The following is a 27,832-nucleotide window of genomic DNA, read 5'->3' on the forward strand; positions in this document are numbered from 1 at the left end:
TGCTTCCATCTTGGTTTCTGTGACAGGAATATCTTTGCTTTTTTCCTATGTATCCAGGCATTGCAGTTTTGAAAAGTCCCCGTGGTCATTACAATGCATACACACATTTCATTGCGTTGCTCCATGGACTCAACTGGAGAGTAAACAAAGAAAAGTCAGACAAGACTGCTGCTTAGCTATGATTCCTTCAAAAGTTCTTTGAGGATTTGAAGTTTCTTATGAAGATCAATAGGAGTTTGGGCTTGAGCCCACAATTCACACTAAAATATATAGTTACATCTTCTCCACTGGGTCTAAAAGTTAAATAATATCATTTTCTAAGAGTAGGAAGCATGTCATATTATAAAACCCAAGAATAATACAATAAATACAGGATTTTTCTTCCTTTTTTAAAATTTAAGTTGTAAACAAGCTTGCTTCATATGTCAATCTCAGCTCTCTCTCCCTCCCTTCTTCCCCTGCCCCCCACCAGGCCCCCAGTCCCCCACTCAATCTCCATTTTGATCCCCAGGGATCTCCAGAATCATCCAGGGCAGGGCCTAGTCCCTCCTGCAAGAGTCCAGGCTGAGAGAGCATCCCTCATTGTGGGATGGGCAATCAAAGTCCACTTGTATGCCAGGGATAAATACTACCCAAGGCCCCATAGATTACCTAGGTCTCCTCACTGATACCCACATTAGGGGGTCTGGATTAGTCCTATGCTGTCCACCCAGCCATCAGTCTGGGGTCCAAGAGCTCCCCCTTGTTCAGGTCAACTGTTTTTGTGGGTTAAATCAGTCCAGTCTTAATCCCTTTGCCCATTAGTTCTCCCTTTCTGTCACATACAGGATATTTAATAGTCACCATAATATATATATATTTATAGTGTGCATTATTATAGGAAGCCAGGAATTTCCTTTTGTACATATTGAGACAAATGTACTGTTGGTTGATATAATTTTAAACACTCAACAAGTAATGAGATATTGAGAACATGAAGTTGCAAGATTAGCTACAACTAAAACTAATTATTTTTGAATAATTTTCAAAAGGCTATGAATTGAAGTCATGAACTTATGCATGTGGATGACTGACATTTTACATGGAGACTCTGGAAAGAAGGGCCACAGAAGAGTTAAGAAGGATGAAGAATGAAGGATAAATGTGGACTAGATTCTTTGTCATCATTTGAAATAACTTACTAATTTCAGGTTCTGCCTTCAATGAAAATTTACATTAATATCTTAGCCTCTAGATGTTTATAGACACCCCCTGTGTCATTTTATCGTGTAATCTATAACTATATACATGAAACACCAATGGGATGAAAAGCTGAGAGAAATACAGTCAGTGCTTTGATGATCTTGAGTGTGGTGCAGTAACTTTGCCCTGAAAGGATGGGTGTGGTGTGTTGTGAGAAGCAGCATAGAGAGAATTCCTGAATTCCTGGTTGAATTCAGGAATGTGAAAGTTTTTCTGTGATTTCCATTACTATGTCACTACCATTCTTTTCTGAATAAACAAGAATAATGGTTTCCACATACTAAAATTCAAAGGTTTTGGATGAACCTAGCAAAAATGAAGAACTCTAATAGTTTAAAAAAGTAACATAACTGAGAAACAAAAATTCAAGGATTATATTTCCAAACTAACAATGATACGATAATTATTTTTAAAAGCTGGTTGTCTAAACATTTCCATTCAAAACAGTACTGGTAACTTTCGACAGTTTGAAAATTCATACAGCCAAAAGGTGGCAGTGTCCTACTGGGTTACCGTTCAAACTTCATTTCTCTGGAGTTGAACTTTTCAAATGCATTCTGCCTCTAACCGGCTTTCAAAAGAAATAGTAAGCTGTCACATATACCAAGATATTATTGTGGAAAGTATTTTTGCATAGAATGATTTGATCTGTACAACGTAAAGACAGAAATGGGAGAGAGAGAGAGAGAGAGAGAGAGAGAGAGAGAGAGAGAGAGAGAGAGAGAGAGAGAGAGAGATTAAAAGTCACCATCCAGTTAACATACAGGTTTTACACATTGTCCATATTTGGCTACTGCTTATCTCTTTGGGGTTCTAGTCTTGGACGGAAATCAGTTCATTCTAGCAGTATGCAAGCAGTGACTTGTTCTCAGGTAGGTTAATTAATGAAGGGACCAATATAAAATTTGTGTTCCTGTCAGATGATGCTTTTCCACTATTATGCTTACTTTGGAAGATTTTTCAAGAAGCAAGTAATAAACATTTATAAACAACAATGAACAGAATGAAAGCATATGCAAATACTCTTTTTAAAAAATCTTTTATTTTTTGAAAGGTCCACAAATATTTTTGTTTACTCTTCTCCAACTCTTCTTAGGTCTACCATCCATCCATACCCATCCAACTTTGTGTTCTTCCCCCGACCCCCATCGATATAAATTTGTGCTGCCCAAATATTCTTGGATGTGTGACATTCCCCTGGAGCACGGTTGACTTACCAGTGGCTATATTCTTAGAGAAAGTGACTCTCCATCTCCCAGCAACTAACAGTTTCCCATCAGGGGTCGGGCTTTGTGTTCACATCTTCTCTCTGTGCTGGGGTTTGGGGTTTGGTCTGGCTTGGACTTGCACAGGTCTCGGGCATGTTGGAACAATTAATGGAACTTCATCGGTGCCGTTGTCCTGCTGTGTTCTGCAAGCATCATTTCCTTGCAGTCACCTGCTGTTTCTGGCTCTTCCAGTCTTTCTGCCCCTTTTCTGTAGCGATCCTTCAGCCTTGGGAGGAAGGAGTATGGTGTATCTGTTCCAATTAGGGCTAAGCACTCTACAGCATCTGTGCTTTGTACGGTGGATCTCTGTGGTGATCACTTATCTATTGCAGAAGAAACTTGCCAGATGAGAGTTGAGAGAAGCACTCATCTATGGTCATAGCAACAAGTCATTAGAAGTCAGTTTAATACTATGTTCATTTAGCAGCATAATAGTTGCAGGTTTTCTCCTAGGGCCTATGACCTGTCTAGCCATGGGCTTTTGATACAGTAATGGTCCCTGGTATGGGTTTCATTTTTGTAGAGCAGGAAATTTCCAAATAGAAAGTGGTTGGCTGTTCTCATGACACCAACTTCAGTGGGCATGTGTGGTCAGGCCAGTGACTATTGCAGCTTGTAGAGTTCATAGCTGGGTATGACTGACGCTTGCTTTCTCCTCCACGAGCCCACATAGTGTCTCCCAGCACTATGAAAGTTAGCCAGTTTTCCTGAAGTTTTTTTTGGTAGTTATAGCTTGATATCTTTATTTTCTATGACTCAAGTTTGTAGTATCTTCAGCAGTAGGATCTTACTGTCAAATTCTGGTTGATAACCAAAAACCGTTGGCAACAGCCTGTAATGTTTGGGGATCGATGGAACCTCATTGGCCAAATAACACCAAAGACACTTAGAAAAGTCCTACTGTAGAATCTTCTTTCTCTCTCTCTCTCTCTCTCTCTCTCTCTCTCTCTCTCTCTCTCTCTCTCTCACACACACACACACTACACATATAAATGTATATAAAAAGTTAGAAATGAAATTACTCTACAACAGGGTACGTTTCCTAGACAGGAGAAACCAATAAACAAAAACCTTAGTGCCAGGAATGAGTTACTTCTTTTGGAGTAACTATATTAAAAGAAAAAAATCTTGGGAGGGGGGAGGGCACGGGAGGAGGGGGGGAGGGCACGGGAGGAAGGGAGGGAATGGGAGAGGGACCTGGAACTGACTTGTGAAGCAACCTTGTTTCTTATCTAAATTTAAACTGGAAAATAAAATTAAAAAAAAAGAAAACCCATAAAAAAAAAAGAAAAAAATCTTAATATTATAATGAAAACAGCTGAAAAAAACCTGAAAAAATTCTATTCAAATTTCTAAATTTGTCTCCAAATCTCAAACAAATGCTGAGCCAAAATTTACCTGAGGCAAAAATAATTCTACAAAAATAATTCCTGGAAGAATTTGCTTAACTGTCAATTATTAGGAACCAAATCCAGTTTTATTCATTTATTTTTAAGCCTGAATGGTGCAAGGAACTGAACTCGGGTACTTTTGGAGAGCAATATGCATCGTTAGCCACTGAGCAATCTTTCCAGCTTCAGTTTTCTTAAAGTAAGAGTCACTGGTTTACCCTGGTAAACTACTTACTCTGAAGTAACCAAGAGTCTGAAGGAGAACACTATCATAGTGATGCTTTGTAACATCATTAATAGTCAGAGCCTGTCAGTGTTTAGATAAAAACTCACTGTTTTCCAGGGTCTTTCAACAGTGTCATGGATTGTTCACATCTTAACTGAAGTTTGGCATCACTGTTCTAAAGTTGTACAAGGAGTTTAGTTTTTAATTTGTCCTAACACCCAAGGACTTTCACTTCTATTCTTACACGTATGAAAAAAAAAATGACCCCGTTGATTGTGATTTCCGTTTTAAACTTGGGAATTTTTATCGGTTTCTATCTACTATCTATAAATGGTATGAAATCATCGTATTTGGAAATACAAGACAATGTAATCAGTGAATTCTACTGAGAACTTTCAATTTCAAATAAACTGTAAACAAGGTTACTATGGGTTAGAATGATAGCTATTTCTAGCTGGTGAATCAAAATAATTTTTAATATTCAATTTTGTTAAAAAGAATAAAATGCATTAATTTTTTAATTATACGTGTTGGTGGCAAAGATTTTTTAACTGACATTTTAAATTTAAACTTCCTTTAACCTTATAACCTACCCAGCATTTCTAGGACAGCACTGGGTAGACTGATTTTTTTTTTGTCCCCTCCCTGGACTAGTTTTAATTGCATCATTTTTCTACTCCTTGCCTCTCAGGGAAAGAGCCCTAGTGACAGTCAAAGTGACTTTGGTTTGTAAGCGACAGAAAAAATTCAAAGTCAGAAATTGACTGTATGTTGGACCCATGCTAGCACTACTTTCCTATATATAGTATTTCTTAAAGAATTTATTTGGTGAAAAAGTAAGAGCATCTTTTCAGGTCAAGAGCACTCACTACATGTTAGGTTATAGCTCCTTTAGTGTATTTGGTAAACACTGGCTAGTGTTGTCAGGGTCACATCAGCAGAAGAAAATGTTCTTGAGGTGGTAAATGCTTTGGCTGATTACCTACTATAGATAAGAGCTTTCTTTTCAACAAATGGCTTCTAGCTGTCACAGGGTAATACTACTTAAAAGAATTCTACAGAAGGCAGTGAAATCTAATGGAACCTAGCAATTTTATATAAGGGGTTTCAATTTCCATCCTGAATCTTTTTTCTACACACTCCAACTAAAATCTTATGCTTATTAATTTGCTTAATCCTTATAAAATTTCATATGTTAGGACATATCATTATCTTAATGATCAGGAAACTCAGGCAATATGTGATTACAAAGCTTTGAAACACAGGACCAACATTTAAATGAGAACATACTTCTTAATCACCATATTTTTTTCTCTCTAAGTCTTTTTAAGACATTTTGAGTCTCCCTTAAAACATTCTGGTGGAGATCAGTCTTAGGATATGTTTTGCAGAACAGTAATCAGGCACTTAAATAAGATGGTAGAATTTGCTTGGACAAGGTTGCATACTTGATTTCCATGTCACTAATCATTTCATTTATTCTAAATACACAGTAGCACGCTAAATATTTTTTAAGTAAATTTAGTGAAGGTGTGAAAATTAAACACCTGCGATGGGAATGTTCTGAATAGTGCACTACAAATGCTGTTATGATTGCTTTGTAGTTTTAAAAGAATACCCTCATACTATGCTATTGAGAATCACGATAGTCTTCTAAATACATTATTAAAAACCAGTGTTTTAAAACAAAGAAACGGGTGGAGGTGTTAAGTGATTTTTTCTTAGCATATGTAGCAAAATAAATGGTAGCAAATCTAACATTTGAGTCAATTCTGTGGCTCAAAATAAGTAGTGTAAATTCCTCTATCGGCAGCAGCTGTCACACCTTTGCTGTCAGTCACCTCTGTGTTTTAGATGCCCAGGGTTAGCTGAATAATGCTTAATTGTCTCAGACCCAAGGAAATACCCACCTTGTTTCTAAGCTGACTAGATCCATCAACAGCAAATGAGAAATTTGGAATAAATGTGCACTTTAAATTTAACTATGTGTGAGTGATAGAGCAATTAGATAATTAAGTTTTTAAGAATTATTTTCTCTTTTTGACTTTGTCACTGCACTAGGACTCTGATGGAAAAGATTTGAGATGGACAGATAAGTTCGTGAGAGAATCTCATGAGAGGGAAAAGGCTGTATATTTTTCAAAATGTGAGCAGACTGTGCAGAAAGATAGTGGAATAAAATTCTGGTTGTTGTGTATCCATGGACATGGCAATGTCATTTCAAAGAATGGTATATTCTTTTTCTAAGATTAACTGATTAAAGAATATAAACACCGTGTCTTAGTTTGACAGTGTAGGTCAACAAATACCAAACTGAAAAAAGAATTTCAATTTTACTGGGCCCTTGTAATAAGCTATGAAACACTGACACTTATGAAACATATTCTCATAATCCTCTTATTTAATGAATTCAATGCTTCACAGTAAGAGATTTTTTTCTGGCTTCACTCTTGAGGAAACTGGTTCAGTTAGATAACTGTTTCTGGCTAACCCCCTGGTGGTGTGAATCCAAAGTCATTCAGACAGTACAATGTCAACCTAGTTTTCATGGATGTATATTTCAAGCAGATTCTTTGTTAAACACTATGCCTATTACAAATCTCTTGCACAACTCATGGGTGTGGAAAAAATAAGTGAAAGAACCAAAAAAGTTTATGACATTCTTTAAGCACATTAAATGATAGTTACTTGCTGGGAAGATTCTGGCAGCATTTGGATAATTGCAAAGATAATAGCATTCATATTACAGACAATGAGTTTTAAAGTTCATGCTCTGTGGTTACTGGTTTTATTTATCTAAGTGATTCTGATAATCGGTTTATGTGAATGGTCTATACAGCTTGGGGAGGAAGCTATGCTAATGTATTCTTGCACTTAAAATTGTGGAGCCAAAAGGCCGTTGACTTCTGAAGATTTTGAGTAAAGAAGGTTGAGAGGGTTTAAGCTGCTCTAGGCTACCTAGAGGGCTCCTAAAAGCACAGCCAGTTTTGTTGTCGCTTACTTCACTCTGTTTACTGAACATTATCATACTAATCTATGTCCAAGAAAGTGTTTCTCACTGATTTAAAAAGTATGTTTAAAAACATGTGCAGGTCTGTTGGCGAGGCTTATCAATCAATATGTGAAAGTTACTGATGCTAATACAATTTTCTGTTTGAGATTTGACATATAATGGTAAATAACAACAACAGAAGCCTATGTGCAATAAGTAGTATATTTCCATATGATGAATTTCAGAATGAAAGTAGAAATTATAACCATTCAGCTTAATTTTGTTTCTCTAAAAATGGTTGCAAGGTAATATACTATTGACAAACACTATACCTAGAGAATTTTTCTAGAAAGGTATTAAAAGATCTTAAAAAGACATTGATGTAACATAGCATGAAATTATATCGTGTGTTGAACTAGAGCTCTGTACTAACATTAATGCGTCACAAATTAGGATTAAACATATTGAAAGTAAGATACTATGCCTTCATCCCAGTGATAATTATTTTTCCAAGTATGAAGTGACATTGGCTGGAAAACACCACTGACAATTGTTATTTCTTTGGATTTTTACTGTTTTTATTGTTATGATGTTATTATTTTCACTATTGTTGCTTTAATTTTTGCCAGAAGTGAATTTTTTCCCAAAGGATTATATCTGCAACTGAAAACGGTCTCCAGCATTTCTCTCCATTTCCAGAGAAGCAGCTTGAAAGTACAATTGGAGGAGGGGAGTATACTATCAGATTGCCACTTAATGTCATCACTGCTGTGCTAAGGAATGTGTGACTGTAGAAGATAAACTGATTCAGCAGCTCTGGAGGAAGAAGAAAGAAGGTGGGGGGCGGGGCCAAATCCTGCTCTCTGGGAAGAGTGCTGGTGAAAGGTGAGAGATAAAGAAAACAGTGACACTTGAGAGAGAGTTCTAGATAAGAGGATGGGGTGGGAGTCTGGTGGGTGGATGGGGGTGATATGGCTTTTAAAATTAGGGACACAGATAAAGTCAATGGAGGAACAGATCAAAAAGAGAGAAAATGAAAAGTATAAAATCAGAAGTAGGATTTAGATATAGGAACTAACTCGAATGTGAACCTGTGGAAGAGATCCAGTGTAAAGGAAAATTGAGGAGAAACCTTGACATTGTGTCAGGAACGTGTACACACATGCCCCTCTAAACACGAGAGTCTGAACACTCCAAAACTGAACATATTCGATATAGGCATGAAGGTTACTTTTGTGAGTTCACATGACTAGATTTCCAATTGAATTGCATAATACACTGTAGGAGACCTTATGATGTACATGATAGTGCTCAATAAAGCACTACAAATGAAGAAAAGAAAATTGTGTAGTAAATAGATACCATTTTGAAAAATTGATCTGTATATTATGACACAGTGAAGACACTGTATAGGAAACTGCATTTTGACTCTGAATTTAAATTACAATACCTGAGCAGAAATCTTTTTAGAAGCAACCAACCTGTAGGAAAAGTGTAGACTATTTATTTCTACAACAGTTCTAGAAAGCTAGTGTTTGGAATATGGATGGCATAAAAGTCTTTCTGGAATAGACGCTGTGTATTCACTGAAATAAACATTTATTAAAAATCATGGAATCTTATTTAAAAATCTTACTCTTATTTGGAAACTTGTTTATTATAACCTGAACACAGCCCTTTTAATTTACAGTCATTTACATTTGTCCTAGAATATTTTTGGGGGGCTTTCAACTTAGATTACATCTTAATCATTTTAAAGTGTTAATGTTTGAGTCCCTATCAAGAATTGTGACTTCCTTAGTCTCTAGACGGTTCATTATTGGCATTTCTTAAATTATGCCCCGTCTACAAGTGGTAATTCTTATGTTCATCCCTATCAGAAAACTGTTAGTTGGGTTTTTATATGATTACAGCTCAAATATTAGTTATTATCCATGTTACTCATTAGTCAGTATATTTCCTAAGGATATTGCACACTACAAAAGTCCATATTCTCTTAATTTGCAGAATATATATATGTGTATATATACATATTTATGGTTTTAAAAATTGTTAATGGACATAGACTGTGATGTATCTGAGGATACTTTCTTAGGCTTTAAATTTATCCTAAAGCTCCTGAGGGAAATTCTATGAAGTTCTTTTTAGGATTTTATTCATTTTTATGTGTGTGAGTAATTTGCCTGTATGCAGGTAAGGAATCAGATCCCCTGGCTACATGAATGTTGGGAACCAAGCCTGGGTCCTCTGCAAGAGTAGTATGTGCTCTTAACCACTGAGCCATCTCTCCAGACCACAAGGAAACATTTCGTATTTACTGTAGGAAAAGATACTATGAAAAACTACAACCATGCATTCAAAACAATTTTTGTGTTATGTAATTTTAATATTTCCTTTAGTTTGTATCGTTTTTGACAATTAAGAATGACATTTATAATCTTTATTTTCTTTTGATGAGATTTATTAGGGTAAATTGGTAGCCATACCTGTCATTGAACTGTCACATTCCTACAAATTTTGAATTGCCCAATATATTGGTTAGAATCAGCCATCTATAAGAGTGTAAAGTGTGATCAGTGTGGGTTTAAGAACTGGGATTCATTTACATGCCTTGTTTATTGTTTTTCTCCATGCTCCATACTATTAATCTGTCTTCTATGCAACTCCATTCTGCTGAGACTTTGCAGAAAATTTTCATTATTGCTAAAATCTAATTAATAAACAGTAGTCATTTTCAGACTTTCTTGCATTATAATATGGGCCATAAAAATAGCACTAGGGTAAAGATCAAAGACATTATATTAATTAGAGTTCTCTAGAGGAACAGAACTGGTAGAATGGGTGTATATTGCAAAAGTGTATTAATTAGATGGAATTATGTGATATGGGTGTGTTATCCAACAAAGATTGTCTGTGCGTTGGTGAGATGGACAACCCAAAACCTCCTCAGGCTATGATATGGATTCCTCAGCAGTTTCCACATGGCACAGAAAGCTTGAGGACTCCTGGGGAGCTGCTGGTCTTCAGTGCTTATTGAAAGACCAAAGAATCTGAGTTCTGGTTGTCAGAAAGGATGGCAGCAGCAGTAGTTGCTGCTGCTACTGAAGGGTAGATGCACACACCAAAAAGGAAAGAAGTCAAGCACAGGAAACAGGACTTTATAGCTAGAGTGCCAATTGAAGGTTGCTCACTCTGGGGTCTGCTTTCATCTTTAGTTAACGATCTAGTGGACACCTTGCAGACTCACCGAGAAGCATGTCTCTTAGCTGATCCCAGATTCTGTCAAGCTGAAAACCAAGATTAACCATTACACAAGTAAAACAAGCTGTCGCCATTCAAAGAAGTGAGGTATTTGCTAACAGGAACAATAGTAATCACATCTATGATGGGTAACTTTAATTCAATGGAATTTCCCTGTAATAACAGCAGAAGATTTTTATGAACATGAATGTAACTCATCACATTATTTTTTCTTCTTCTAAGTAATGGCATTTAAAACTGACAGAATTGAAATCTAGTAGTTACGGAATCAATGCTAAGAATGTCTACTTTTTAATGGCTAATTGTTGCTTTATTTTCTCAAGAATTAGCTACCCTAGTTAATATCTACTCCCTTGAACTCATATAATACAATCTTAGAAACATATACTAGAGAGTATATTGAAAAATCTTGTCTATATAATCCTGGTTATTCATCAATAACAAACATTTCCAAATTTCTATTATCTTTATTATATATTTCCTAGTTTTTATTTAATAGAGATGATCATAAAGTATAGGCTGCTCATGATTACTGTCCTGTTCAGATCACTATGAAAAAAACAACAACACCCCTCTGCCAAACAAACAAACAACCCCCCCCACAAAAACAACAACCCAAAACCTATCTGAGAGTGGTTTTGCAGCATTTCTCTGTCATTCTCTGAACACAGTGGACTTTTGTTAATGCCTTTCCAGAATTCTCTTTGCTGTCAGTACCAACAGTCACTTAAATGGTCTTATAGATACCTACTGTGGGTATCCCTTCCAGATACTTTGTTTCTACATCAAAACGGCAACAACCCAAGCTCTAGAGAGATAAGAAGAAATTTCTAGAACAACAAAGATTTACAAGTGTTTCCACTATCAGTTTAACAATTTTCTTTCGGAAAACTGGAAAAGCTGAAGATTGGTAAATTGGGTATGATTGCTTCACAGATCCAGAGACAAAGGCATCAGATTTCACAGGGAAAAGGAACTTCCAAAGAAGAGTGACCTGTGGAGACACTGCTGGGCTGTTCCAAAGCAACAAGGGAGTGAGTGGGTTTTTATGGAAATGCCTCTTGGTGATCCTTAAGAATAACCCTTGTGATGAGCCAGGTCTTTCTCTAATCTTATTTTTTTCTTGTGTGTGACAATACAGAATGTCCGGTCCCTTGAATACGTACTTAGAAATGTGGATCCTTCTGAGTTTGCAGACACAAAATCTACTTTATCTTTCAAGTTGCTCTCAAATGCTTAGGTATAACTCTATCTGGGAATTAAGAGGTGGTAAAATACATTACTTTCAATTGAAAAGGACTAACTTTTCATATAGTAGCTAGTACTTTCTGCTTAGGCTTAGAATATTTTTTCTTATTTTTTCCTCATATTGATCTTTTGAAAAATGAATTTGGGCTTAATCTAGTCTGATTGGAAGGGAAGTAGGGGTAGAGTGGATACTAACGCCTGACCAAGCCTACCAGCAACTTAATGTCAATACTTGGAAGGCTATATGTCTGGGTAAGCAATTAAATTGGTATTATGAATTATGATTCAGGAAAAGTTTTTGAGACTTGTGGCACCCAGGCTAATTTTTATTTTTTAAGTGTATCATAGGTGAAAAAATCAATACGCATGTATTAAGAATTGTTCTTTCTTTAGTGCAGCTGATTTTACTTTTTAACTCTTTTGTGGTCTTGAGACATAAAGCAAATTCACAGCTTTGAAAATGTATTTTAAGCCGGGCGGTGGTGGCGCACGCCTTTAATCCTAGCACTCGGGAGGCAGAGGCAGGCGGATCTCTGTGACTTCAAGGCTGGGCTGGACGGATAGCATCCAAAACAATACAGAGAAACCCTGTCTCATAAAAACCAAAAAAAAAAAAAAAAAAAAAGAAAAAGAAAAAAAAAGAAAAGAAAATGTATTTTAAAATACAGAGGAAAACCATAGCCTACTTGATCTGTAATAGTTTTATAAAAGCAGAGGGGTAATTGATCTGAATCCAGTGCTGATGACTAAAATTTGCTTTTTGGTTTGAATGATAAAGCAAATAGTCTTAGGAATTTTAGCAGTTCAAACTACTGCTTATTACAATGGAATCTGGGCACTGCAAGTTTGTATGGCTTCCCTTCCTTGTGATGTCTCTTTTGATGACAACGCTGTGTGTCAGCATCTGGGCTGCTGCTATGACTGCTGTGGCATCCTGTGATCATGCAGAATTGTCAGGGAGGCAAACATTCAGCCGTACTGTCAAGTTTTCCTAGTGAATCTGTACAAGAGAAATGACGTCTGTAGTTAGATTCAGAAGCATTCACCAATGAACTTAAGACCATGAGAAATAGAACCGTTTTATTCACGCAGAGGAAATATCTTAAAAGAAATTAAACAAGAAACTTGACACCTCTAGGCAAAGCAAAAAAACATTAAAATTTCACCACAGTTCTAGAATTCACTCGATAAATTTACCTTGCTATCGGAATGCTGTCCCAGACAATGAAAGCACTGTAAACGCTAACGTTAAATGCTTGCCTGAGAAGAAAATTATATCAGGCAGAGAAACATTGCAGACTTCCAAAATTTAAAGGCATTAACCATTAAGGATAAACACATACTTTGCTCATTTCCTCAGATTAGGTATGACATTCTAGAAAGGTGCACACTTTCTCTATTCTACCCATCAAAGTTCAGGAATTCCACTTTTAATTTGTGTGTCATCACGCAGGGTATTTGATCTTTAGCACTACATGTTTATTTGCACAACTTAAATCAAAGTACTGAGTACTCTTTGTAATAAGTATCTTAGTGTAACTATGTATACATTTCAGTTGTGATGAAGTAAAAGTTAAGCATGATACTATATATTAGATATTTCTATTTCAACTATTGATTTAGTCAGAAACAAATATATATTTCTGCTTAAATATTTTCTACAGACAAGTAGGGGCTATCTAATTCCCATTCTGGAATTACTATAATTATCCCTTTTTTTGATAGAATATATTTGCTAATGATTCATCATCTACTTCTTCTACCTTAAAATAGCCGGTCATCATTAAGAATCAATAACTTTATTCCAATTTAAAATTTTGTCCTTTCAGTTTTTTAAGAAGTAAATTTTAATGACTTCCAAAAACTAAAATAATCTCAAGCATGGACCTGAGACATACCAAGTTAACTTGCTACAACCTGAGACTTAATATAGAAGCGTATTAATGCATTCCACTAAAAAGACCAAAATCATTTCTTTATGGAAGGGTAGCAAAGTTTACAATCTGCTACTTGAAAAATGGTTTTTACCTTCCCTGGAACTTGTACACCCTACATATCACTTCTGTATGTTACATGCATGGTTGTAAAATTGTGAAAATGGAAGCTTTCCTGGTAGCAAAAGGGTTAACTTCTTTTTGCTTTACCAGTTTCAAATTACAATGAGAAGCCTCTTCTTTCCCAGCAGGGTTGTGCTTACATTTCTCCTTAGATCTCTCTTGAAGAGGGCTGGTATATTTGTGCCTGCTGGAGGTGGAATTAGCTGTAAGAAGGGGGAAAAGATTGAGTGGATTTACAGGAAGGATTTCAAGTAAACTCAGGGAAACACATTTACTTGAACAGTATAACCCTGGGTCTTGTTTTACACTAAGACCATAAAAGAGATGTTCGAGTTATCACTAGGCTGCCGGACAAATGTAATTCCAACAGCAAGGTGCAGATCAGCGTAGATCTGTGGTTCTGACCTCGGAGTTTGTCTTGGAAGGAGTTCAAGCACTGAGAAGAAGTCAGAGCCAGTGAAGAGAACTTGGGAGCCACAGTCTATCAGAAGACCAGTTTTTCGTCAGTTCAAATACCAAAGGCCTGATTATCATAAATTCACACAGGAATGCATAGGTTATTTGATCAAGGAACTTTAGCCAGCTTTTGCTACATCAATACTGCAAAAGTTCTTAACAACTGTGGATAATTAGAAATCTGAATTTCAGTTTTCATAGAAATAACTACTCTTGACGTATTTTAAAATATTTACAACAGGAGAAGAAAATGGAGTGAGGATGTTGTGTTCAGAAATACCACTGTCATGAAGAATAGGTAAATTTGTTTTTACAACTTTACAGCTACTGGCACAGTGGACCTCCAAGGAGCCTGGATTATTATTATTATTTTTAAGTGGACAAGAAGGATTAAACATACCGACTTTTGCTTTTGTACAAAAATGCATTGGACTGTGTTTTTCCTTAGGGGTATTGTGGGCTTCCTCTGGAGCGGCTGGGTTCAAGTGGTCTATGCAAAAGGAGGTTTGGGAGACAATCACGTCCACTCCAGTTTTATTTATAGAAGACTGCGGAACCATGAAAGACGGGAAATACAGAGGGAAATTCTCTCTATTTTGGGTTTGCCTCACAGACCCAGGCCGTTCTCACCTGGAAAACAAGCATCTTCTGCACCCCTCTTCATGCTGAATCTGTACAATGCCATGGCCAGCGAGGAAAACCCTGAAGAGTCTGAATACTTGGTGAGGGTATCCCTGGCAGGGGAGGCCAAAGAGACGAGAAAGGGATACCCAGCCTCTTCCAATGGGTATGCTCATCGCATGCAGTTATCTCCAAGGATTCCTCTGACTACCCAGAGCCCTCCTCTTGCCAGCCTACACGATACCAACTTTCTGAATGATGCTGACATGGTCATGAGCTTTGTCAACTTAGGTATGTTGTTCATTTATTTCTTCATCTGTATAATTAGAAAGTAGATTTTTTTTCTAATGGTAAAGCAGCTTCTTGGTAGGTGGCCATGTTTATATATTCATTTTATAAAATTCTCCTCAATGACTTGTCTCATTTTTTACAGTGATACAGGTTTTGCTTTAGGCTACAGAGTCACATATATTTAGCATGGGTAGCTAAAATTAAACAGTCACAATTTGGGTAGAATTTGGTGCTTTGAGAGCTTGTTAAAATTTAATTTAAAGATGTGCATAAAAAGCAATATTATAAAAAGGGAAATTATGAGATTAGCATATGCTTTTGGCAAGTAGGAAAAAAGAAAGAAAGGAATGGAGAAAGGAAGAAACCAGTATTTATGTATGGGAAAATAAAAATAACTTTCCAACCATTTTTTTGTTAGTAATTTAAAGAGCATGAGAATACATATTCATATGCTACTTAAAAATTCTCATCTAGGGGAAAAATTGTAAAAATCTTTAAATTAAATTAACGAAGATCAAGTGAAACTGTAAATATTAACAATCAAGGAAGTTCAAGGAAAAATAGTTTAGAAAAGAAGTTTCAGTCTAATTGAAACATTCCTTAAGTGAAATGATTAAAATGTAGTCATATGTAGTTGATTTTTGACACAGGCAAGATAAACATAAAACTTGCTTTGCGGTATTTGTCTATACCAAGTTCTCCTTTGAGGTAAAATATTTAGTTGATAATTTCCATAAACGTCAACAAGAATATTAAAGAATAGGTTTTAAAATTATATTTCATTCAGTGCTGGTGCTTCGTGGTAATTTTTAAATAATGACAATCTCAAATGGCACACTACTGACTAGTACTCCCTCTCATGAGTATATTAAATATTTTATCTACTTATAATAGTTTTACAAGGGTCGTTTTAACTTAAAATACTTTGGTACATGCTAAAGATGAACTGAGTATCTTTAGACGTTTAAAGGAAAGTAGCATTAAACATAATTTAGTTTTAAGACTTAAAATTTAACCAGCAAATTTAATAAACTTTAAAGAATTAAGGTCCCTATAAAGTAATACCTTTAAAATTTTTAGATTAAAATGCAATCTGGGTTGAATTCAAAATATTTTACTCTACATCTAGTAAAAAATATCCTTGTATACTATCTCAAAGGAAATATTTTCTGAAAAGTCAGATAGTAACGAATCTTGGTGACATGTGGCCAAGTTTGTAATGTATGTTTCTTAATATGCTGTGGTCATTTACTCTTAGCAATCCTGGCATGAAGGATAAGGGGCTTACTAAATCATGTGTTTTGTGTTATCAGGGACAAAGCTCCTAGTACTGGTATTTAGAAAGCCATCCTCTACTGCATGCCAGGTGCTCTGCAGGTCTTTCTCATGGCATTTTCTTTTGTACAGATAATTAGAAGGCTTCTGTGAGAGCTTTCAAATAGAACTCAATTCTAAATTGGTTCTATTGTTTCTTCTTAGTATGAGGGACATGAAAATATTGCTCTTAGAACATTTTACCTTTCAACTTTTTCTGTTCAAGAGTTCACATTAATATCAATAAAACACGTTTTGCACAGCATAACTAAAAGTAAATCACTATATTTAGATGTAGACATCTTACATGGATTGTTGACCATGCAAACATCTAAAGCAAACACCATAATTTTTACCTTTAAATTATTTTAGTGATTTGTTAACTTTAGAGAAACAAATCTAAACTATTAGACCAACTTTAGTTATTTGTTTAGATCTTCTAAAACATGGCAAAAGAGAATTTGTGATCAATAATAACTCAGTCATGAATCTTTCTTAATATGTTTGATTAAACCGAATCTTTTGATCTTTTGTAATAGTTTTCTACTTTTCTTTTAGAAAAAATTAGATTTTTGAAGTTGTATGCCATTACTTTTTGTAAATACAGATAAAATAAGAAAACAAAACAAACAGAAAACTATTTATTCAATGATTTCTAGATCCCTGTTTTACCATTAAATAATATTTTGCTTTTGAATTAACGGTATTTTTCTTGTGTTGGTCACAGTGTGATGGCAGTTGTTTACAAGCTGATTACTTACATCAACACTTACAATTATTTATTTTATTCTAGAGAAATAATGTTAAATTTAAACTCCAGAAACCTTATTTTGAACATGTTTGAACAGGTGGTTAGTGGTGTTTTCCTCAATAACAAGCCATATCATTTTTTTAATTAATAACCCCCAAAGAAATATTGTATAAGAAATTATTAGAAAATGGATTCTGATCCTGGATGGATTTCTTGTAGTTGTCTTGAAGTAAAATTGAGCTACAATCTTATTACTCTTAAAACATGCCTACAAATATAACCAAAGTTTATAGGCAATCACTACCTAGTCTAAAGCTCACTTCTGTATTCTTCCATGCATAAAACAAATCAAAGCATACTTGGAAAGCTAAGTGTATAATATCATTATAAACCAAAAAAATTCCAGTGCTCTTAATGTAATTTGCCACCATATATTACCTGCACTGTGTTTCACAGTGTTAAGAAGCTCAAGAGAAATTTATTTCTTTAGTATCTGAAAAAATGCTTATGTCATGGAGATGAAGTCCAATTAGCTCAGTTAGTAGTAAAAGGGGGCGTGTTCTGAGGAAGCCACCTGGGTGTATAAGTCTGTGGATGGCATTGGTAACATTTTTCATAAGTAATTTAGTTTAACTCAGATCCAGAATCATATCCAACACATTATTTATTTTTAATTTTTTGTGAATTAGTATTGTTTTCATAAGTGAAAAATATTATAATTTACTAAATGATAAAAATAAAATGCAAGTATCAGGACTTAGAGCATGTAAGCATTTAAATATAAGCCAAACTTAGTATTCTACCTTTAAATGATTTTTAGCAACTCGTTCACTTTAAAGAAACAAATCTAAATGGTTAGACAAAATTTAATTTCTGTTACAGTAAGAAATTTTTACAGATTAAATCCCTGCCTTCAAATTGTTGAATATCAGCCAAATTTTTGTTGAACTGATACCACTTAACTTTGTGAGGAACAAAAGTAAATTATAGTAATTTTTTTTTACTTTTTATATCTCATTTTCCTAAATTTTTACTTGGTTCGTGTATGAACTACTCATACAAATCAACAATTAAATTATATACTTTTAACATTTAAGTACAATTCCTGTCTTGGGACATATGCCTGTGGGATAGTTCTAAAATTATTTAAAAATTAGATAACAATGCTTCATCTAATTATTTAATGATACAAAACTAAACATTTTAGAGAAAATTATAAGTAATAGGAAACTTGTGTTATTCATTACATACACATATTTTTTTCTGAAAGCAAAATTTGCCATTTGTGTTTATTAGTAGATTTTGGGTCATTGATGTGTTGATTTCAAATCCTTTTTAGATAAATTTTAAGTTATATGTTAATGTACAAGTATAAAGTATATAGATGTAACAATGAACATTTTTGTGATCTACAACATGTTAGATATGAAAGGAGCAAGCAATATGGAGAGTACTAAATTAAGGTTCCCTTCCTAAAATAAATAACATCCCCCATTATTAAAAAAATATAATGTTTATGTCCTCAATTAACAACTTTGAAAGTCATCATTGGTATTTATTGTTGTTTTTGGCCGACTCAAGTGCTCAGTGGAGAGGAACTTATACATAAATCTTTGTAAAGATGCTCCTCATGGTAGGAAGTCTTTCCAAAAGCATTGTTAACAGGTGTAATATAAACACATGCAATTTTTTAAAAAATATAAGTGATGGGGTGAGACAAAAGATGATTTGAAACCATAGCACATATCAGTGGATTATATCTGAAATAAGAAATACTGATTCTGGGCAAAACAACAATCATTCTTTAAAAATTTCCCCCTGTTTGAAGGGAAAAATTATTGCTAAGGATGAAAACCTTTTCTCTCTTCATCAGTAATTATTCTCATTTATAATCAAGACAACTAGATTGTGGTTCTTAAAGCTATTTTATTGCCAAATGACTGGGGCAGTTCCCAGAGGGAGAATACTATAAACATAGTTTATAAAAAAATTATGTCTTAATGGTCACTTACAAAATAGTACGTTTTAAAAGTCTAATGACAAGCAACTTGGGAATTAGGAAGGAATGGACATATAGCTAGAAGATGTTGGACAGGTCCCAAGCACGACCTGTATGTAGCTTCTTACTCTCTCACTGTCTGTAATTACACTCTTTCCTCACCCCCTGCCTCAACTCCAACACTTTTAATCTCTCCCTTTTAGTTTTGTAGTTTCTGGAGCCTCAGGCTTTCTTGGCATGCTGTCTTTACCGTTCCCACCCTTCCTGGGAGTTGTCTTTGGTCTTACTTTCTTTATAACGTAAGGCTTAGATTAGTTGAAAATCAATTAGTTCCAGTTTGAGAATCTAGGTAGAGCCTCCTGTTTTCTCAGTAGCTGAGAAGGAAAAGGTATTGATGTGCCAGTTGCAGCCTCCATTCACAGGGAGGAGAGCACCCCAGGCCATTATAATTCACTGGCTTCTGCTGTCCTTTGCAATGATTTCTCTGAACCACCCCCTCTGCCCCTTCCTTTTATCTACTCTATTTGAGGCTCCCTTTGGCTAAACTTCACTGATACTTTGACTTTACTATTCCTAAATGTGATTAAAATTTAAAAGGAAAAAAATAAACCAAAGCAAAACATTGAAAAGACTACAGCCCTGAACATAACTAATTCAGCATTCAATTCCCATCCAATTTTTCTCTATATTATCTTTATTTAAGACCAATACCACTAATATTAAGAAATTATTCCCTTTATTAAATTCCCAAGAGGTGATAATGGGCTAGATTAAAACAATGTAGATAAGATTGATAAAGAAATAAAATACTTCTAAAAAGTACATTAAAAAAGACAGTAAATGAGCTGGTTTATGTGGTATAGGTGGAGAATGCTCTGGGAAGTCCTCTGTCTACCTTATGCTGGCACAGAAGCTAATTTAGCATCCCGACATTAGCTCTAGCAAAAAGCCCCTTCACCCTTCTGCACTGAAATACTGACTTGGGGGAAAAGAAAGGCATATGTCTCAGTATATGCGCACAAGGAACACACAGAGCAGCTACTATGTGCAGTTGTAAATAATGTAGTAGTTTGGCTTTAAAAAAACCCACAGGTCAAAGGAAGAGGCTTCCCTAATGCACAGACATGGGCTGAGATCACAGGAGCCACTCACAGGACTGGAGGGAAACAATGAATCCCTTGTTCTAAGTAGTATTTATGAGGTCTTCTTTGCACCTTCTGTTCATATTTTATGAGCTAGGCTGCAGGGTTTCCCCTTTGCTCATCTCTTAAAATAATACCCATGGCTAAGATATCCTTTAAAGCCCGACAGCCTTGTCAAGCAGCTCATTCATTTGGAGGGGAAATGGGTTTGTTTTCATGTTGTGAGATTGGGATGTTTAAGGTTCAGCTCACAAAGTTTGACAGTAAGATAAAAATAATGATGGGAGATTTATTTACCTCCTACCACCCCCACAGAAATGTTTAAAATAATCCATATAACCAAGTAGTCATCTTTGTAATTTGTATGAGAGTTGTTAAACAGTGGCGGGTAGATAGATTTTAATAAAAAAAATAGAAAAAGTCTATTAATGTAAACAGTGCTTAAAATGTGGATAAAAAGATATTTGTAGATTAATTAAGAGTACTATCTGGTACTTTTTTTTTTTTTTTTGGTTTTTCGAGACAGGGTTTCTCTGTGGCTTTGGAGGCTGTCCTGGAACTCGCTTGGTAGTCCAGGCTGGTCTCGAACTCACAGAGATCCGCCTGCCTCTGCCTCCCGAGTGCTGGGATTAAAACTATCTGGTACTTTTAGAAGAAAAGAAGCTAACAATGACAATATATTCAAAGAGAGTGCATTGTTCAACAGGCAAAGAGTCAAATAAATATTATGTGACAAAGTCACGTGGGGCTTAAAATAGATGTCATAGCAGTTAAAGTAAGTCTTGCAAGCCTATAACTTCTAAGACAGTAATATCTTTGTCTTTGTAATATGTTCTTTCATCTTCCTTCCCATAAGCAGGGGGATAGTAAGGATACCCTTCAAGCAAGAAATAATTCCATGTTTTAGAAATGAATATAATAAAGTGTATCTTAGATATTGTGTTTATTCAATTAATTAGTAGAATTGGTTGTTAACAACTTGTTAAGATTGAATGGGCTTCCTTGACATGTGCGCATATGTACACAGTTTTGGCAGTTGCCATCGAGCCTGAAAAGCTGAGTTCCATCTCTGAAATCCACGTGGTAGAAAGAGAGGCTCGATTCCTTCAAAATATTCTCTGAATTCCACATGCTGAGGCACATATGCACAAACCACACACACACACAACACACACACACATACATACACACACACAAACATGTAAATATAATATCCTTTGATACAGTTCCTCATGTTGTGGTGACCCCCAACCATAAAATGATTTCATTGCTACTTCATAGTTGTAATTTTTCTACTGTTATGAAGCATAATGTAAATATCTGATATGCAGGATATCTGATATGTGACCCCTGTGAAACAATCACCCTCAAAGGGGTCATGACCCACAGGTTGAGAGCCACTGCGTTAAGACGCGGAAGAGCATCTGTGATTGTTATTAGGTCTGCATTTGTGTCGGGCATCTATGGTGTATTTATAGGCGTGACTACAAAAATCTGTGAATCCCAGTGTGAGACAAAACTGTGAGCCCTTGTCCAAAAAAATGGCTAGCAATTCAAAGTTGGTGCCAGAGGAATATGAGATCAAAGACAATGCCCTACTAGGCTTGGAACCCTTCTCATCTACACCCACAACACTGCCTGCATATGGCATCTGCTTACCAGTGTAAGTGGTAAGAGCCATTCCCTATTTATCCCTGTGTCACCCCAGTGTTTGTTCAGAGTCCCAGAAGGAAAGAGGAAACACTTGTAAGCTGAATCATTTGAGGAGAAACTGATTAATATTTATATTGTTGTAGTCAGATCTTTTCAACAAAATGTAGGTGATAGTTCAGTAGCCCAGCACAGCTCCTGGCTTCTCATTATTCTTAGGCATATGATAAAAATTGCTACCGCAAGACTTGCAGGACAGATATATGGGAAAGTTACCCTGAGAAGCACTGTCACCTTGTGAACAAAGATGCCATGTAGCCAACCCCCAGATGTTCAGCAGGGAAGGAGAGCAAGCAGTAAATTCCTGGACTGTATTCTTAGCCATGGTTCCCATTCATGCTCCTTACTGAAAGTCACAGAATCCATTGTCAAACCCCAAAATCTTCATGATTCAGAGAGCAGAGCAGAAAAATGTGGAAAAAGGCTGATCTTGAGGTACACACAAAAAATATTGTACACAAATGAATAAACAAATAATTGAACGAATAAATAATTAGGAGACTGGTCCAATGAGTTCTAGAACTACTTTGCTTTCAATGTAAGATTCATACATGTTGAAAATTTTTATTAACTTGTGAATTTTAAATGGGGGATCATATTTTCTCTTGAGAGAATTATTTCAGGAGTTGAAAATAAACTGATGAAAGCAACCATCCCATTCTGGGGAGAGGGAGAAAGCCTGTAAATTGTATATAGGATGCTGATTTCAACATTATAGCTACTTTAGAATAAGTGGAGTTTTTAAAAAGGATAAACATGGAAGATTCCCAAAACTGCTAGAGAAGGAGGAATAGGAATTTTAGGAAGACACTGTGTTGCACAGGCAGCAGATTCAGAGCAGGGGGTGGGGCGAGTGAGGAGAGCATCACATTTTCATTTTAAAGGCTTCCTTAAGTTGCTGTTTAAAAATGATTAGTGTCTGTGAGCTAGTGTTTGAATTCTGTTGCAATCATATCATAGTCTCACATGTAGCATTCACATTCCACAATTAATGTTGCAAGAAAACATAACGTTATGGTAAGGTAAATTGGGATTATTGTCTTTCTTGCTTACTACCTCCACTCTCCCCAGGTAGAATTCTTTTGAGACACAGAAGCAGAATTTAGTAGAATAGCAGGCATTTCAGCCATGCCTGTCTCATAAATAATGAACCCCTGAGTGTTGAGACCAAAATCACCTTCCTCTCCTTGAATCATGAGAAACACGGACTAGAATGTTCATTTCCAGGACAGTTCTCCTTCAAATTTATTAGATATTATTATTTTGTTTCCTAGAGTTTTGCATTTTCCTTCTTAAAAAAGACATATCTACTTTTTTGCTCTATGGGTGTTTTGCCTGCATGTATGTCTGCGTACTGTGTGAAGGTGGTGCCCAAGGAAACCACTGGAGTGTCCTTCAGACAATTCTTAACTGTCATGTAGGTGCTAGGAACCAAACTTGGGACTTCTGCAGGAGCAACCAATGCTTTTAAGCGCTGAACTATCTATGCAGCCCCAAATTTTGTATTTTTCTTTCATTATTAAAATGTGCAGTGAAAGACAGTTCAACTTGAACTTTATGCAAATAATTATGCTAATGAACTGGCTGAAGTGGGGTGGCAGGGAAAACGGCCCACTAAGTGGGCCAGTTAATACCCCTTAGATGTCCTTTTTGAGGGGAGGAAAAGAGGTTGTTTCATTTCCCCCTTGGCTGCCAATAGGGTTTACGTGTGAGGGCTTTGTGGAAACTGTTAGTATATGAGCTTTGACCTTGAAAGCTGTGTATCCTCGAGCAAACCATTTCACTTTATTATAACTGTTTTAAATACTTTCTAGCAGAGATCATGGGAGAAAATTGTAACTTGGATTTAATCAAGAACTGTCACAGGCCTGCGGACCTGCACGTGGTACACATGGGTATCCTCTGCTGTTACTACTATTAGAATAGACTCCTAGGAGTCTAAGGCTAGCAGAGATCCAGTCTACCAGGCTTTGGCAAGTAGATGCACCAGGAAGCAATTGGCAAGACTCGTGTAGCTTTTCCTCTATCCAGAGAAAACCAAAAGTGAAGCGTCAAGTTTTACTGACTGCCCTCATGTTGAACTGTTATGGCTTGATGCGATATGTGAACACAGGCTCATGTGCTGCAGCGCTTGCTCCCCAGCCCATGGTGCTGTTTGGGGGTGTGGCTAGTTTAGATATGAGGCTTGACTGGGGGACTTTATATTAAGGAATTATGTGGCTGTAGCCTTTTGAAGGAAGTGCCTGTTCATGAGACAGAAGAAAGGAAGTAGTAGGTAGCCGGAGTGAGGGACAGTCTTCGTGCAATGCTATATAACTTGCAAGCTACAAGGGGTGAAACTATGATTGATCTGTGTTGTTGATTCTGATATTTAAGAGACAAACCTGGCATGAACAAGGAATAATATTTGGCAAAACAGGAAGCAGCTCGATGTCAGTATTGTAAACAGTAAATTGGCCTTGAAGGACTGACTGGAGATTGGGAGGAAGGGATAAATCAGTTAGAGGCTAGATGGATCCCACTTCGTTGGTTGGTACAGAAGGCCACACAGGAAGAGTTTGTCTATAGCTAAAGATCCCTGTCTTGTTTCAGTTTCTTTGATCCAGACTGGCCAGTGAATCTCATGAGAAACCTAGAGTGGAAGGAGAGAATGTAAGAAAATGACTGTCTATAAATTAGGAAATTCCTGCTTGAGATAGAAACAGATGGGCTTGGTCTCACCCATTAGTTATGGCTGAAACCACGTCTGTGTTCTAGGCAACACAGACAACTGTACACTTGGCATATACCTCTTGATTTGTAGTAGTGAATGTCGTGAGTATGCAAAATGGGTTGTTAATTTAGCTAGCTTACTATACCAGTGTTGTACAAATGTTGGGAACTTTTCTTATGTCCCCCACACATTTTATTAACTAAAGGATGAGAATCAGAGTAATCGATGTTTCCTAAAGAAAATATTTCTGTAAGAAAAACATTTTTCAAAACTATGCTGAAATACAAAAAGCAAATCCACCCAATTATCCTTAATTCTCATTAGCAAGCAGGGAGAATAAAAAAAAGAGAGATGTATTTGTTAATTTACCAACATTTTAGAAACTTTAATCTCTGCTTTTGAAAGAGTACCAGGAGGATCTTTAAGGATAACCTAAGGCCACTTTACTAAATCATCCAAACCCTACCTACATCCTAAGCATTATCCTTAGACCCACAGATAAGTGTAATTATCACTGCTCAAGGAAACATCTCTTTGCTTTTTAAATTCATTTTAAATAACTAAAATATAATATAATAAGAGAAAAACCCAACATATTGGAATAGAACAAAACAAACAGAAAGGAAAGAGTGAGAAGAGAGAAAGCACAAGAAACAGATCTACTCATTTGAACACACAGGAACTCCATAACAACAGCACATTGGAAGCCGTAATATATACACAAAGGACTTGTTAGGGTAAAGAGAGAGAGAAAATTATATAAATAAAATAAAAATAGAAATGAAAGATAATATGATAAAATTAAAAAGGGAAACACTGTGCCATGACCTTATGAGACCAGGAACCTTCACAGATGCTGTTGAGTTCATTTCTGTTGGTCATCTACTGCTGGGCATGAAGCACACCCGTAAGAGTAGCTTGTTTCCTCATTGAGACCCCATTGGAGGAAACTAATTTTCTGTCCAAGTAGTTACCACTTTTGGAGGCAGCTTCCAGGTAGGCATGGGGACATGTATCTGCTTCTCCTTTCAGCTCTAGGACCACATCTGTTGCAGACCCATTCAGGCCCTGCGAATTATGCCTTTGTCTCTGTGAGTTCATATGTGCATGGATCATGTGGATTTAGAAGGACTTATTCTCTTGGTGTCCTTCATCCTCTCTGTCTCTTTCACTCTTTCTGTTTCCTTTTCTGCAGGGATCTCTTAACTCTGAGAAGAGAGATTGGTGGGGATATCCTGTTTAGGACAGAGTGTTCCAAGGCCTCCCACTCCCTGCATAATGCCTGGCTTGGGTCTCTGTATTTGTTCCCACCTGCTGCAGGAGGAAGCTTCTCTGATCATGGCGAGGGAGGCAGAATTTCATTAGGGGTCATTTCATTTAGAACAGTAGTATTTGGTTACCTTGCGCCCATGTGATATGCAGTCACCCAAGCCATGTTGGGTGTGGGTTCTGTACTGGTTGGTTTTGAATCAACTTGACACAAGTTAGAGTAATCAGAGGAAGGAGTCTCAGCTGAGGAAATGACTCCATGAGATCCAGCTGTAAGGCATTTTCTCACTTAGTGATCAATGAGGGAGGGCCTAGCCCATTGTGGGTGGTGCCATCTCTGGGCTGCTGGTCCTGGGTCCTATAAGAAGGTGGGCTAAGCAAGCTATGGGAAGCAAGCCAGTAAGTAGCACTCCTCCGTGGCCTCTGAACCAGTTTCTGCCTCCAGGATTCTGCCCTATTTGAGTTCCTGTCCTGACTTCCTTCAGTGACGAATAGCAATGTGGAAGTGGAAACCAAATACATCTTTTCCTCTCAATTTGCTTTTTGGTCATGGTGTTTCATCATAGCAATAGAAACCTTAAGACAGGTTCCATCTCATGGAATAGGCCTTAAGTCAAATCAGATATCGGTTGGTTATTCACTCAAGCTTTTTATCACCACTGTACTTGAATGTATTGCAAGCAAGACATCATTGGTTTGTGTTTGCATTTCTCCTTTGGTAGCATGCAGAGTACCTTCCTGTACCAAAATGGTAGCACATAGAGGAGGAGAAGGCTCTCTCTCTGTAGGCACAGGTCGACTTCTCTATGTTCAACTAATTGTATAGGTATTGTGTTAAGCAATGGGGTCTTGCTGTCTGTTTGTGGAACACAAACTATAGTCTTAGCAACAGCCTAAGTTGTTTAGGGGTTCCCATGGGACCCTTCTGGCCAACAACTCAATTAGATATAACCTAATACCGGCAACTGGAAGCTTCATCTGGTGCCAAGAAATGTTCACTTTGGACTCTGTCTTCCCTGTTATTTGGAGATTTCATTTAGATCATCTTCATTTATGGGTATTTTAGGAAACTTCTACTGTATTAGGTTTCCACACTACCCCTCAAATGGTCCTTATTTAGCTTTAGCTGTCTTTCCTTATATTCTCTCCTTGGTCCACATCTCCCTTTCCCCTTTCAACTTGATCCCCACATTCCAGTACCCCCCCATCCATCCCATAACTATCTATTCTATTTCCCTTTCCTAGGGAGATCAATCTGTCCACACACACCAGTTTCTAACCTCTTATGTTCTATGGATTGTAGTTTGGTTATCACAGACTTAATAGCTAATATCAACATTTACTTGCCTTTCTGGGTTACCTAATTCAGGATGACTTTTTTTTTTAGTTCCATCCATTTGCCTGTGAATTTCATTTTTTTAAATTTTTAATTTTTTTAAAAATTAGAAACAAGCTTGCTTCATATGTTGTGAATTTCGTTTTTTAAAATGGCCGAGTAATACTACATTGTATACATGTACTACACTATCTTTATCCATTCTTCTGCTAAGGAACATCTAGGTTGTTTTTAATTTCTGGCTATTATGAATAGAGAAGCAATGAACACAGCTGAACAGTGTCTCTGTGGTAGAATGAAGCATCCTTTGGTGATATGACCAAGAGCGCTATAGCTGGATCTTTTAAAATAATTTTTTATTAATTAAATTTTATATTCCAATCCAAGTTCTCCCTTCCTCCTCTCCTCCCACTGCCTCCACTCCCTCCACTCCTCCCATTTGCTCCTTACAGAGGGTAAGGCCTCCCTTAGGAAGTCTACCAAGTCTGTCCCATCATCTTGTTGAGGCAAGATCAAGGCACCTCTCCACCCTCCACACTCCTGTG

At 36.5% G+C, this 27,832-nt stretch overlaps 1 protein-coding gene across 1 annotated transcript in view; it reads left to right on the top strand.

Annotated features, from left to right (window-relative positions):
* Positions 1-13,838: 13,838 nt before the first annotated feature.
* Positions 13,839-27,832, top strand: part of Bmp5 (bone morphogenetic protein 5) — a 121,928-nt gene continuing 107,934 nt past the window's right edge. The window contains exon 1 of the mRNA XM_005073721.4: positions 13,839-15,053. Coding sequence (XP_005073778.1) covers positions 14,564-15,053 — 490 coding nt within the window. The 5' untranslated portion in view covers positions 13,839-14,563. The remainder of the gene's footprint in view (positions 15,054-27,832) is intronic.

Source organism: Mesocricetus auratus, unplaced genomic scaffold (assembly GCF_017639785.1).
Source record: "Mesocricetus auratus isolate SY011 unplaced genomic scaffold, BCM_Maur_2.0 Super-Scaffold_100691, whole genome shotgun sequence".
In the NCBI taxonomy this organism is placed as follows: Eukaryota; Metazoa; Chordata; class Mammalia; order Rodentia; family Cricetidae; genus Mesocricetus; species Mesocricetus auratus.